The 12,964-nt window shown below is 58.5% G+C and overlaps 1 protein-coding gene across 1 annotated transcript in view; it reads right to left on the bottom strand.

Annotated features, from left to right (window-relative positions):
* Positions 1-245: 245 nt before the first annotated feature.
* LOC147091580 (uncharacterized) overlaps positions 246-12,964 on the bottom strand; it is a 63,065-nt gene continuing 50,346 nt past the window's right edge. Inside the window, exon 2 of the mRNA XM_085976821.1 lies at positions 246-1,417. Within this exon, the coding sequence (XP_085832947.1) occupies positions 463-1,417 (955 nt within the window). The 3' untranslated portion in view covers positions 246-462. The remainder of the gene's footprint in view (positions 1,418-12,964) is intronic.

Consider the following 12,964-nt stretch of genomic DNA (forward strand, 5'->3'; position numbering starts at 1 on the left):
GGCAGAGAGCGGCTGGTACACGATTATCACATGCCTCGAGATTAACCCTCATTGGGACTTTGCTGTCAGTGAAGAGGGACATGAAAGACCAAAGTGCCGTTTGCCCCTCTCAGTGTGGTCCTGAAGGACTGTGTCCAGGCTGGAGTTCTGTTCCCGTCGTACGATCCTCCCCCAGATTGCAGTTGACCTCCAGCCAGGTGATGCTAAACACTCAGGTGGGAAAGACAAAAATCTACAACAATGTGTTTAAAAGAAAGTTGATTTATTGAACATAATATCCAGAATATTAAACTCCAGCCCAGTTCCCGGAGTTATTAACATCAGCAGAAACAATCCCCAACTGTCAGAATGAACATGGTTCAGTCCTGGATGTGATTAACAGCAGCAACAACAGAAACCACCCCCTGCAGTCACTTGTGAACTCGCTGGTGTGTCAGCAGGTTGGATGACTGAGTGAATCCCTTACACGGAGCAGGTGAACGGTCTCTCCCCGGTGTGAACTCGCTGGTGTGTCAGCAGGGTGGATGACCGATTGAATCCCTTCCCACACACGGAGCACGTGAATGGCCTCTCCCCAGTGTGAGTGCGCTGGTGTACAGTGAGGTCAGATGATCGCCTGAACCCAGTCCCACAGTGAGAGCACCTGAAAGGTCTCTCGTCAGTGTGAACTCGCTGGTGTCTCAGCAGGTGGGATGACTCAGTGAATCCCTTCCCACACACGGAGCAGGTGAACGGCCTCTCCCCAGTGTGAGTGCGCTGGTGTATAGTGAGCTCAGATGACTGCCTGAACCCAGTCCCGCAGTGAGAGCACCTGAGCGGTCTCCCGTCAGTGTGAACACGTTGATGGCATGTCAGTTCCCAGGAACTTTTATAGCACTTCCCACAGTCCGAGCATTTAAAAGGTCTCTCGTCAGTGTGAACTCGCTGGTGTCTCAGCAGCTTGGATGACAGATGGAATCCCTTCCCACACTCAGAGCAGGTGAATGGCCTCTCCCCAGTGTGAACTCGCTGGTGTGTCAGTAGGGTGCCTGACTGAGTGAATCCCTTCCCACACACAGCGCAGGTAAACGGTCTCTCCCCAGTGTGAGTGTGCTGGTGTGTCTGAAGGTCAGATGACTGAGTGAATCCCTTCCCACACTCAGAGCAGGTGAATGGCCTCTCGCCAGTGTGAACTCGCTGGTGTCTCAGTAGGGTGGCTGACTGAGTGAATCCCTTCCCACACACAGCGCAGGTAAATGGCCTCGCCCCGGTGTGAACTCGCTGGTGTCTCAGTAGGGTGACTGACTGAGTGAATCCCTTCCCACACTCAGAGCAGGTGAATGGCCTCTCCCCGGTGTGAATGCGCTTGTGTCTCGATAGGCCAGAGGGTTGGCTGAAGCCTCGTCCACACACAGAACACGTGTATGGTTTCTCCCCGCTGTAAACGGTGCTTTTTGCTTCCATGTTCAGAGGCCGATGATACTCAGATCCGATGAGTTGAGTGACTCTGTCAGATCTTGAAGTGATGTTTGGTTTGAGTTTCCTGTCTGCAAATCGTCCCCTTCCAGTGCCCTGTAAAATTAATTTAAAACAGGGAGCGTGAGAGGCAACCCACTAGAAAACAAAGGCAGGTTGTGAAATTGAGCTCAATGAATCTGGTCAATTGTGAGGCCGGCACTAGAAAAAAGTGATCATGAAAGCTGCCGGATTGTCATAAAAACCCAACTGGTTCACTAATGCCCTTCAGGGAAGGGAATCCGCCACCTGGTCTGGGCCTACACACAACTCTGGCCTCTATGGGAGGAGAGAGAGAGAGAGGTGGGAGGGGGCGAAGGAAAGGAACTTTATACATCTGCAACTCGACCAGAACTTTGAACCTCCAAAACCCGCAACCTCCACCACCTAGAAGGACAAGGGCAGCTGTTGTATGGGAGCACCATCACCTCCAAGTTCCCCTCCATGTCACACACCATCCTGACTTAGACATATTCATCATTACTGGGTCAAAATCCTGGAACTCCTTACCGAACAATGTGGGAGTACCTTCACCACACGGACTGCAGCAGTTCAAGAAGGCGACTCACCACCCCCTTCTCAATTGGCAACTGGGAATTGGCAATATTTGCTGCTCTTGCGAGTGACACCCACATTGCAAGAATGAATTAAAACAAATCTGTATATGTAAAATGGATTAAAAGCCTGTACAGAAATACTTCTTCCGAAAACAATACTCTTTTACATTGTGCGGACAGTGTCTGTGTAACAACCTAATCTCCCCCAAAATCCACCTCCCTTGACAGTCTCACATTGGAAATTGTTGGGTCCTCCTGGGCTCAGAAGTACTGGGGGTTAAACCCAGCAGCTTCTCTACAATCTCCACTCCAGCTCAAACTGAAGCAACAAAAAGACCTACACAGGCGGCCAGGGACCTACCTTCCGCCAGCCTGCAATAAAACTCTTCCCGACAGCTGCTGACTAATGGCGGCCGCAGCACCCACAATTCCCCGCGCCCCAGAAACCGCTCTATCCAATGCACTGATTTACCCGCTGAGATTGTGCATGCTCCCCGGGGCCGCGGGCCATTCTGGGAGCCTGGCTCCTGTCCTTTTCCCGAGTTGGACTCAGTGGAACCGGCTGAAGAAACCGGGAAGCGGCGGCTCGGATGGGGGAGGCGCTGCACCCTGGGTTTCCTGGTGTCGGGGCCCTGGCTGCACGTCCGCCGGGCCCAGCTGCTCTGATTCTGATCGAGTTTTTTGATGAGGTAACAGAGAGGGTTGATTGATGAGGGGAATGCGGTTGACATGGTGTACATGGATTTCCAAAAGGCGTTCGACAAGTGCCACATAATAGGCTTGCCAGCAAAGTTGAAGGCCATGGAATAAAAGGGACAGTGGCAGCATGGATACGAAATTGGCAAAGTGACAGAAAACAGAGAGTAGTGGCGAACGGTTGTTTTTCCAGACTGGAGGAAGGTACACAGTGGTGTTCCCCAGGGGTCGGTACTAGGACCACTGCTTTTCTTGATATATATTAATGATTTAGACTTGGGTGTACAGGGCAGTTTCAAAATTTGTAGATGACACAAAACTTGGAAGTATAGTGAACAGTGAGGAGGATAGTGATAGACTTCAAGAGGACATAGACAGGCTGGTGGAGTGGACGGACACATGGGAGATGAAATTTAACGCAGAAAAGTGCGAACTGATATATTCTGGTAGGAAGAATGAGGAGAGGCAATATAAACTAAAGGGTATAAGTCTAAAATGTGTGCATGAACAGAGAGACCTGGGGGTATGTGTGCACAAATCATTGAAGGAGGCAGGGCAGGTTGAGCAAGTGGTTAAAAAAGCATGCGGGATCCTGGGCTTTATAAATAGAGGCATAGAGTCCAAAAGCAAGGAGGTTATGATGAACCTTTATAATACACTGGTTCGGCCTCAACTGGAGTATTGTGTCCAATTCTGGGCCCTGCACTTTATGAAGGATGTGAAGGCCTTAGAGATGGTGCAGAAAAGATTTACAAGAATGGTTCCAGGGATGAGGGACTTCAGTTACGTGGATGGACTGGAGAAACTGAGGTGGTTCTCCTTAGAGCAGAGAAGGTAGAGAGGAGATTTGATAGAGGTGTTCAAAATCACGAGGGGTCAGGAGAGAGTAGATAGAGAGAAACTGTTTGGTGGAAGGGTCGAGATCCAGAGGACACAGATTTAAGGTGATTGGCAGAAGAACCAAAGGCGACATGAGGAAAAACTTTTTTACTCAGCGAGTGGTTAGGATCTGGAATGCACTGCCTGAAAGGGTGGTGGAGGCAGATTCAATCACAGCTTTCAAAAGGGAATTGGATAAGTATCTGAAGTAAAGAAATTTGCAGGGTTACGGGGAAAGGGCGGGGAGTGGGACTAGCTGAAGTGGTCTTGCAGAGAGCCGGCACGGGCTCGACGGGCCGAATGGCCTCCTTCTGTGCTGTAACCATTCTGTGATTCTATAAAATATTAGAAAGTTTGTTCCACAGAAGCACGAGGTTTATCTGCTTTTATTGATGAATTTAAAAAGTCTCTATTAAAACCTGAGCCAGTGTGTTGTGAGCCAAAGAGCCTTGTGTCCAATGAGGGGAATAAAGGCCCACAGCCTCCCCTGGCCCCGGGCCCTGAACAAGGGACTGGAGAAACTCGCTGCCCTGCGGATCAGACAATCTACCGGCGCTAGTCCCGCCCCTCGGACTCCCCGATTGGTAGGAGGACCCATCGCCGGCTCGCTCCTCCAGCTCCGCCCCACTCACTCCCTATTGGTCGGAAGCTCCCGTCAATCAGGCCCTGGGCTGGGTCACGTGTCCCCGAGATCACGTGCTCCGTCCAACTGACGCCGCTCAGTCCCGGACCTCGCGGACTCTCAGGTTTTCTATTTCTCTTTATTCTCTCCCGATCCACCCCTCCCCCCCCCACCCCGCGCGATTCTCCACCCAATCGGAGCGGAGAAAGCTCACTTTGCGTCACCGATCGCGACTCTGGACCCGACACCAAGGCCTTTCCCCGGAATGGCCCACGCCGACTCCATCCGGCAGGATCTGAGTGCGCAGACGCAGCTCCGAGTGTGGGAGGGTGTTTGGTGTCCTCTGGGCATGCGCGGTTGTTGCCCTTGGTGACCGGGAGGGGTCACTGTGCCCGACTCTGTCCAAACCGTCGCTCCCTGTGCGCATGCGCGGACTATCGTCTGTCAATCAACCATCAGCCAGAAGAGGTCGCTGGAGAGACCAGTGAAGAAAGACTTGCATTTCTATAGCGCCTTTCACCACCACCGGACGTCCCAAAGTGCTTTACAGCCAATGAAGTACTTTTGAAGTGTAGTCACTGTTGTAATGTAGGAAATGCGGCAGTCAAATAGCACACAGCAAGCTCCCACAAACAGCAATGTGATAATGACCAGATAACCTATCTTTTTGTTAACTCTGTTTCTCTCTCTACGGATGCTGCCTGGCCTGCTGAGTGTTTCCAGCATTTCCTGTTGTTATTTCAGATTTCCAGCATCCACAGTATTTTGCTATTATCCTTTTGTTACATTGATTGAGGGATAAACATTGGCTAGGACACCGGGGATATTTCCCCTGCTCTTTCCCACATTACAACAGTGACTACACCTCAAAAGTACTTCATTGGCTGTAAAGCACTTCAAGACGTCTGCTGGTCATGAAAGCACGATATAAATGCAAGTCTTTCTTTCTCAAAATAGTGTCATGGGATCTTTTACATCCACCTGAGAGAGCAGACAGGGCCTCAGTTTAATGTCTCATCCGAAAGACGCCACCGCTGACAGTGCCTCAGTACTGCACTGGAGTGTCAGCCTGAATTTTTGTGCTCAAGTCTCTGGAGTGGGACTTGAACCCACAACCTTATGCCTCAGAGGCAAGAGTGCTACCATAGAGTCATAGATTTATACAGCACAGAAAGGGGCCCTTCGGCCCATCGTGTCCGCGCCGGCCATCAAGCCCTGTCTATTCTAATCCCATTTTCCAGCACTTGGTCCGTAGCCTTGTATGCTATGGCGTTTCAAGTGCTCATCTAAATGCTTTTTGAATGTTGTGAGGATTTAATGCCTCTACCACCCTTTCAGGCAGTGAGTTCCAGATTCCAACCACCCTCTGGGTGAAAAAGCTTTTCCTCAAATCCCCTCTAAACCTCCTGCCCCTTACCTTGAAACTATGCCCCCTGGTTATTGACCCCTCTACTAAGGGGAGAAGTTCCTTTCTATCTACCCTATCTATGCCCCTCATAATTTGTACACCTCAATCAGGTCCCCCCTCAGCCTTTTCTGCTCTAAGGAAAACAACCCCAGCCTGTCCAGTCTCTCTTCATAGCTGAAACGCTCCAGCCCAGGTAACATCCTGGTGAATCTCCTCTGCACCCTCTCCAATGCAATCACATCCTTCCTATAGTGTGGCAACCAGAACTGCACACAGTATTCCAGCTGTGGCCTAACTAGCGTTTTGTACAGCTCCATCATAACCTTCCTGCTCTTGCCTTCATTAGCCAAGGCACAGAATATAAGTATCCCATATGCCTTCTTAACCACCTTATCCAGCTGTCCTGCTGCCCTCAGGGATCTATGTACATGCACACCAAGGTCCCTCTGATCCTCTGTCCTTCCTAGGGTTCTACCATTCATTGTGTATTCCCTTGTTAGTCCTCCCAAAATGCATCACCTCACACTTTTCAGGGATAAATTCCATTTGCCACTGTGCTGCCCATCTAACCAACCCGTCTATATTCTCCTGTAGCCTGAGGCTTCCCTCCTCGCTATTTACCACTCCACCAATTTTCGTGTCATCTGCGAACTTACTGATCATACCTCCTACATTCATATCTAAATCATTAATGTACACTACAAACAGCAAAGGACCCAGACCCTGTGGTACACCACTGGACACAGGCTTCCAGTCACAAAAACAACCTTCGACCATCACCCTCTGCCTCCTGCCACTAAGCCAATTTAGGATCCAATGTGCCAAATTGCCCTGGATCCCATGGGCTCTTACCTGCTTGAGCAGTCTCCCATGTGGGACTTTGTCAAAAGCCTTACTGAAGTCCATGTAGACTACATCAACTGGACTGCCCTCATCCACACACCTAGTCACCCCCATCGAAAAATTCAATCAAATTGGTTAGACATGATCTCCCCCTGACAAAGCCATGCTGACTATCCTTGATTAATCCTTGCCTCTCCAAGTGGAGACTAATTCTGTACCTCAGAATTTTTTCCAATAATTTCCCTACCACTGATGTTTGGCTCACTGGCCTGTAATTCCCTGGTTTATCCCTACTACTACCCTTCTTGAATAATGGTGCTACATTAGCTGTTCTCCAGTCCTCTGGCACCTCCCCTGTGGCCAGAGAGGTTCTGAAAATTTGTGTCAGAGCCCCTGCAATCTCCTCCCTTGCCTCACACAGCAGGCTGGGATACATCTCGTCTGGGCCTGGGAGTTTATCCACTTTTAAGCCCGCTAAAACCACTAGTACCTCCTCCCTCTCAATACTAATTTGTTCAAGTATATCACAATCCCCCTGCCTGATTTATATGCCTGCATCGTCCTTCTCCATAGTGAACACAGTTGCAAAATATTAATTTAAAACCTCACCTACATCTCCTGGCTCTACACACAGATTGCCACTTTGGTCCCTAATGGGCTCTACTCTTTCCCTGGTTATCCTCTTGCCCTTAATATACAAATAAAACACCTTGGGATTTTCCTTTATTTTGCCCGCCAGTGTTTTTTCATGACCCTTCTTCGTTCTCCTAATTTCTTTTTTAAGAACCCCCCTGCACTTTCTATACTCCTCCAGTGCTTCCACTATTTTTAGTCCTTTGTATCTGCCAAAAGCCTTCCTTTTTTTCCTAATCCATTTTTGTATATCCCTTGACATCCAGGGTTCCCTGGGCTTGTTTGTCCCACCCTTGACCTTTACGGGAACATGTTGGCATTGTACTCTCTCTATTTCCTTTCTGAAAGACTCCGACTGCTCTGATGTGGATTTTCCTACAAGTAGCTGATCCCAGTCCACTTTGGCCAGATCCTGCCTTATCATATTAAAATCGGCCTTACCCAATTTAGAACCTTTATTTCCGGTCCATCTTTGTCCTTTTCCATAACTACTTTAAATCTCACCGAATTATGGTCACTGTCACCAAAATGCTCTCCTACTAACGCTTCTACCACTTGCCCTGCTACATTCCCTCGAATTAGGTCCAGTACCGCCCCCTCTCTTGTAGGACTTTCTACATGTTGGCTGAAAAAGCTCTCCTGGATGCACTTTAAGAATTCCACACCCTCTAAGCCTTTCACACTCTGACTATCCCAGTTAATATTGGGGAAGTTGAAATCCCCAACAATTATTACCCTATTATTTCTACACTTCTGAGATTTGCCTACATATCTGTTCCTCTATCTCCCCGTTACTGTTTGGGGGCTTATAGTACAATCCCAGCAAATTGCTTGCCCCCTTTTTGGTTTTAAGTTCTACCCATATGGCCTCATTAGAGGAGCCTGCTAAGGTATCATCCCTCCTTACAGCAATAATTGACTCTTTGATTAATATTACTAACATGATTTTTGGTCAACTCTTGGAGTATTCCCATTTAATAATTCTCCGGGAGAAGGAGTCGCTTCACTTGCACCGGTTCCTGTGGCCTGATCACCTTCCCCAGGAGCAGGGCCTTGACCCTGACTATGTTCGCTTGAACCGGTTCCTTGGGCCTGAGCACCTTCCCCAGGAGCAGGGCCTTAATTCTGGGGGTGTTTTATTGCAACGCTTGGTTTACTTGAGAAGAGCCCCATCAGGGCGAGCGAGGGAGGGTCGGGGGGGCGAGAGCGGGAGGGTCGGGGGGGCGAGTGTGGGAGGGTCGGGGGGGCGAGTGTGGGAGGGTCGGGGGGTGAGCGTGGGAGGGTCGGGGGGTGAGCGCGGGAGGGTCGGGGGTGAGCGCGGGAGGGTCGGGGGGCGAGCGTGGGAGGGTCAGGGGGGCGAGTGCGGGAGGGTCGGGGGGTGAGTGCGGGAGGGTCGGGGGGCGAGCGTGGGAGGGTCAGGGGGGCGAGTGCGGGAGGGTCAGGGGGCGAGCGTGGGAGGGTCGGTGTGGCGAGTGCGGGAGAGTCGGGGGGCGAGCGTGGGAGGGTCAGGGGGGCGAGTGCGGGAGGGTCGTGAGGGCGAGCGTGGGAGGGTCGGGAGGGCGAGCGTGGGGGGGTCGATGGGCGAGCGCGGGAGGGTCGGGAGGGCGAGTGCGGGAGAGTCGGGGGGCGAGCGTGGGAGGGTCAGGGGCGAGCGTGGGAGGGTCAGGGGGGCGAGTGCGGGAGAGTCGGGGGGCGAGCGTGGGAGGGTCGGGGGGCGAGCGTGGGAGGGTCAGGGGGGCGAGTGCGGGAGGGTCGTGAGGGCGAGCGTGGAAGGGTCGGGAGGGCGAGCGTGGGGGGGTCGGTGGGCGAGCGCGGGAGGGCGAGTGCGGGAGAGTCGGGGGGCGAGCGTGGGAGGGTCAGGGGGCGAGCGTGGGAGGGTCAGGGGGGCGAGTGCGGGAGGCGAGTGCGGGAGGGTCGGGGGGCGAGTGCGTGAGAGTCGGGGGGAGCGTGGGAGGGTCGGGGGGCGAGCGCGGGAGGGTCGGGGGAGCGTGGGAGGGTCGGGGGGCGAGTGCGGGAGAGTCGGGGGCGCGCGGGAGGGTCGGGAGGGTGAGCGTGGGAGGGTCGGGAGGGTGAGCGTGAGAGGGTCGGGAGGGCGAGTGCGGGAGAGTCAGGGGGGCGCGCGGGAGGGTCGGGGGCGAGTGCGGGAGGGTCGGGAGGGCGAGTGTGGGAGGGTCGGGGGGAGCGTGGGAGGGTCGGGGGGCGAGTGCGGGAGGGTCGGGGGGAGCGTGGGAGGGTCGGGGGGCGAGTGCGGGAGGGTCGGGAGGGCGAGTGCGGGAGAGTCAGGGGGGCGCGCGGGAGGGTCGGGGGGAGCGCGGGAGGGTGAGCGTGGGAGGGTCGGGAGGGCGAGTGCGGGAGAGTCGGGGGCGCGCGGGAGGGTCGGGAGGGCGAGCGCGGGAGGGTCTGGGGGCGAGCGCGGGAGGGTCGGGGTGGCGAGCGCGGGAGGGTCGGGAGGGCGAGCGCGGGAGGGTCGGGGGGGCGAGCGCGGGAGGGTCGGGGGGGGCGAGCGCGGGAGGGTCGGGGGCGAGCACGGGAGGGTCGGGGGGCGAGCGCGGGAGGGTCGGGGGGGAGCGCGGGAGGGTGAGCGCGGGAGGGTCGGGGGCGAGCGCGGGAGGGTCGGGGGGCGAGCGCGGGAGGGTCGGGGGGCGAGCGCGGGAGGGCCGGGGGGCGAGCGCGGGAGGGCCGGGGGGCGAGTGCGTGAGGGTCGGGAGGGCGAGTGCGGGAGAGTCCGGGGGGCGCGCGGGAGGGTCGGGGGGAGCGTGGGAGGGTCGGGGGGGGTGAGCGTGGGGGGGGGGGGTGAGCGCGGGAGGGTCGGGGGGCGAGCGCGGGAGGGTCGGGGGGGCGAGCGCGGGAGGGTCGGGGGGGCGAGCGCGGGAGGGTCCGGGGGCGAGCGCGGGAGGGTCGGGGGGGCGAGCGCGGGAGGGTCGGGGGGGGCGAGCGCGGGAGGGTCGGGGGGGGCGAGCGCGGGAGGGTCGGGGGGGGCGAGCGCGGGAGGGTCGGGGGGGGCGAGCGCGGGAGGGTCGGGGGGGCGAGCGCGGGAGGGTCGGGGGGCGAGCGCGGGAGGGTCGGGGGGGCGAGCGCGAGAGGGTCGGGGGGGCGAGCGCGGGAGGGTCGGGGGGGCGAGCGCGGGAGGGTCGGGGGGGCGAGCGCGGGAGGGTCGGGGGGGCGAGCGCGGGAGGGTCGGGGGGGCGAGCGCGGGAGGGTCGGGGGGGCGAGCGCGGGAGGGTCGGGGGGGGCGAGCGCGGGAGGGTCGGGGGGGCGAGCGCGGGAGGGTCGGGGGGGGCGAGCGCGGGAGGGTCGGGGGGGCGAGAGCGGGAGGGTCGGGGGGGCGAGCGCGGGAGGGTCGGGGGGGCGAGCGCGGGAGGGTCGGGGGGCGAGCGCGGGAGAGTCGGGAGGGCGAGCGCGGGAGGGTCGGCGGGCGAGCGCGGGAGGGTCGGGGGGCGAGCGCGGGAGGGTCGGGGGGCGAGCGCGGGAGGGTCGGGAGGGCAAGCGCGGGAGGGTCGGCGGGCGAGCGCGGGAGGGTCGGGGGGCGAGCGCGGGAGGGGTCGGGGGGGGCGAGCGTGGGAGGGTCGGGGGGGTGAGTGCGGGAGGGTCGGGGGGAGCGTGGGAGGGTCGGGGGGGCGAGTGCGGGAGGGTCGGGGGGAGCGCGGGAGGGTCCGGGGGCGAGCGCGGGAGGGTCGGGGGACGAGCGTGGGAGGGTCCGGGGGGCGAGCGCGGGAGGGTCCGGGGGGGCGAGCGCGGGAGGGTCGGGGGGCGAGCGCGGGAGGGTCGGTGGGAGCGTGGGAGGGTCGCGGGGGCGAGCGCGGGAGGGTCGGGGGGCGAGCGCGGGAGGGTCGGGGGGCGAGTGCGGGTCGGGGGGGCGAGTGCGGGAGGGCGAGTGCGGGAGGGTCGGGGGGGCGAGTGCGGGAGGGTCGGGGGGGCGAGTGCGGGAGGTCGGGGGGCGAGTGCGGGAGGGTCGGGAGGGCGAGTGCGGGAGGGTCGGGGGGGGCGAGTGCGGGAGGGTCGGGAGGGCGAGCGCGGGAGGGTCGGGGGGCGAGCGCGGGAGGGTCGGGGGGGGCGAGCGCGGGAGGGTCGGGGGGGGCGAGCGTGGGAGGGTCGGGGGGGCGAGCGTGGGAGGGTCGGGGGGTGAGTGCGGGAGGGTCGGGAGGGCGAGCGCGGGAGGGTCGGGAGGGCGAGCGCGGGAGGTTCCGGGGGCGAGTGCGGGAGGGTCGGGGGGAGCGTGGGAGGGTCGGGGGGGCGAGTGCGGGAGGGTCGGGGGGCGAGCGCGGGGGGGTCGGGGGCGAGCGCGGGAGGGTCGGGGGGCGAGTGCGGGGGGGTCGGGGGCGAGTGCGGGAGGGTCGGGGGCGAGTGCGAGGGGGTCGGGGGCGAGTGCGGGAGGGTCGGGGGCGAGTGCGGGGGGGGTCGGGGGCGAGTGCGGGAAGGTCAAAGGCGAGTGCGGGAAGGTCAAAGGACGAGTGCGGGAGGGTCAGGGGGCGCGTGCGGGAGAGTCGGGGGGCCGACCGCGGGAGGGTCGGGGGGCGAGCGCGGGAAGGTCAAAGGACGAGTGCGGGAGGGTCAGGGGGCGCGTGCGGGAGATTCGGGGGGCCGACCGCGGGAGGGTCGGGGGGCGAGTGCGGGAGCGTCCATCTCCAGGACCAGTGTGTATCTGAGTCAATGGGACTCTCTCTGACCTTTCTCCCCGGTCCATCTCCAGGACCACTGTGTATCTGAGTCAATGGGACTTTATCTGACCTTGCTCCCCAGTCGATCTCTGGAAGCTCTTGAATCAGAAGGGTTCTCTCCGGTTGGTGCTCACAATCCTGTGCTGGTTCACCTGCTGTTGTTCCTCAGTCTACAATCCCTGTTTACTTCGAGCTGAGCACCTTCCTCAATCACACATCATTCACCGGGAGATCTAATTGTGGCAAAGCAGAAAATAAGAACAATATTGAGAGCCTGAAATAATGTAATGTAGATTTTAATCTGCTTACTAATAATTCAATTTCAAGCCGAGTATTAGTTTGATTTTGTCCCTTTCCTCAGATCCCCAGTTCGAGGGCTGTCTGCTTAGTTTGGAGATTTTCCTCACTGTAAATTTCCGGCCTCCTGAGACTCCCCCATTTTCACTGCTCTGGCGGAAATGCGCCATTTTCTGTGCGGAGTTACTTACCGGAGCGGTGACCCTGTGACCCTCCCTCGCTGTGATCTAAACTCGGGGCGGAGCAGCCGCTGGTGGGCGGGTGCTGAATGGAGCCGAATTCTCTCAGTCAGAGAGCGGGCCCTGTAACCCGGGCAACCAGCCTGTTTTTGACCCTCACTCACAGATCAACCCGCGCCGCGCGGCACTGCGCCTGCGCGTGAGAGAGAGAGAGAGAGAAAGGGAGCAGCACTGCGCCTGCGCGGGAGAGAAAAGGGAGCTGCACGGCGCCTGCGCAGTAGAGGGAGCGAAAGGGAGCGGCACTGCGCCTGCGCGGAACAGAGTAAGGGAGCCACACTGCGCCTGTGCGGGAGTGCAAGGAGCGGCATTGCGCCTGCGCGGGAAACAAAGGGAGCGGCTCTGCGCCTGCGCGGGAGAGAGCAAGGAAGCGGCACTGCGCCTGCGCGGAAGAGCGACGTCGCAGAAATGCATCAGTATCGCTCCCAGTGGTGGGAGGACTACATCGGATATTAATATGTTCCGATGTTGTCCTCCCAGCACTGGGAGCGATACTGATGCGTTCCTGCGACATCGCTCTTCCGCGCAGGCGCAGTGCCGCTTCCTTTCTCTATCCCGCGCAGGCGCCGTGCCGCACCACTTCCCTCCCGCGCAGGCGCAGTGTCGCTCCCTTTCTCTCTCCCGCGCAGGCGCAGTGCCGC

This window comes from Somniosus microcephalus, unplaced genomic scaffold, assembly GCF_052327205.1.
Source record: "Somniosus microcephalus isolate GS21.2 unplaced genomic scaffold, FLI_Smic_1.0 unresolved_chr3, whole genome shotgun sequence".
Lineage (NCBI taxonomy): Eukaryota > Metazoa > Chordata > Chondrichthyes > Squaliformes > Somniosidae > Somniosus > Somniosus microcephalus.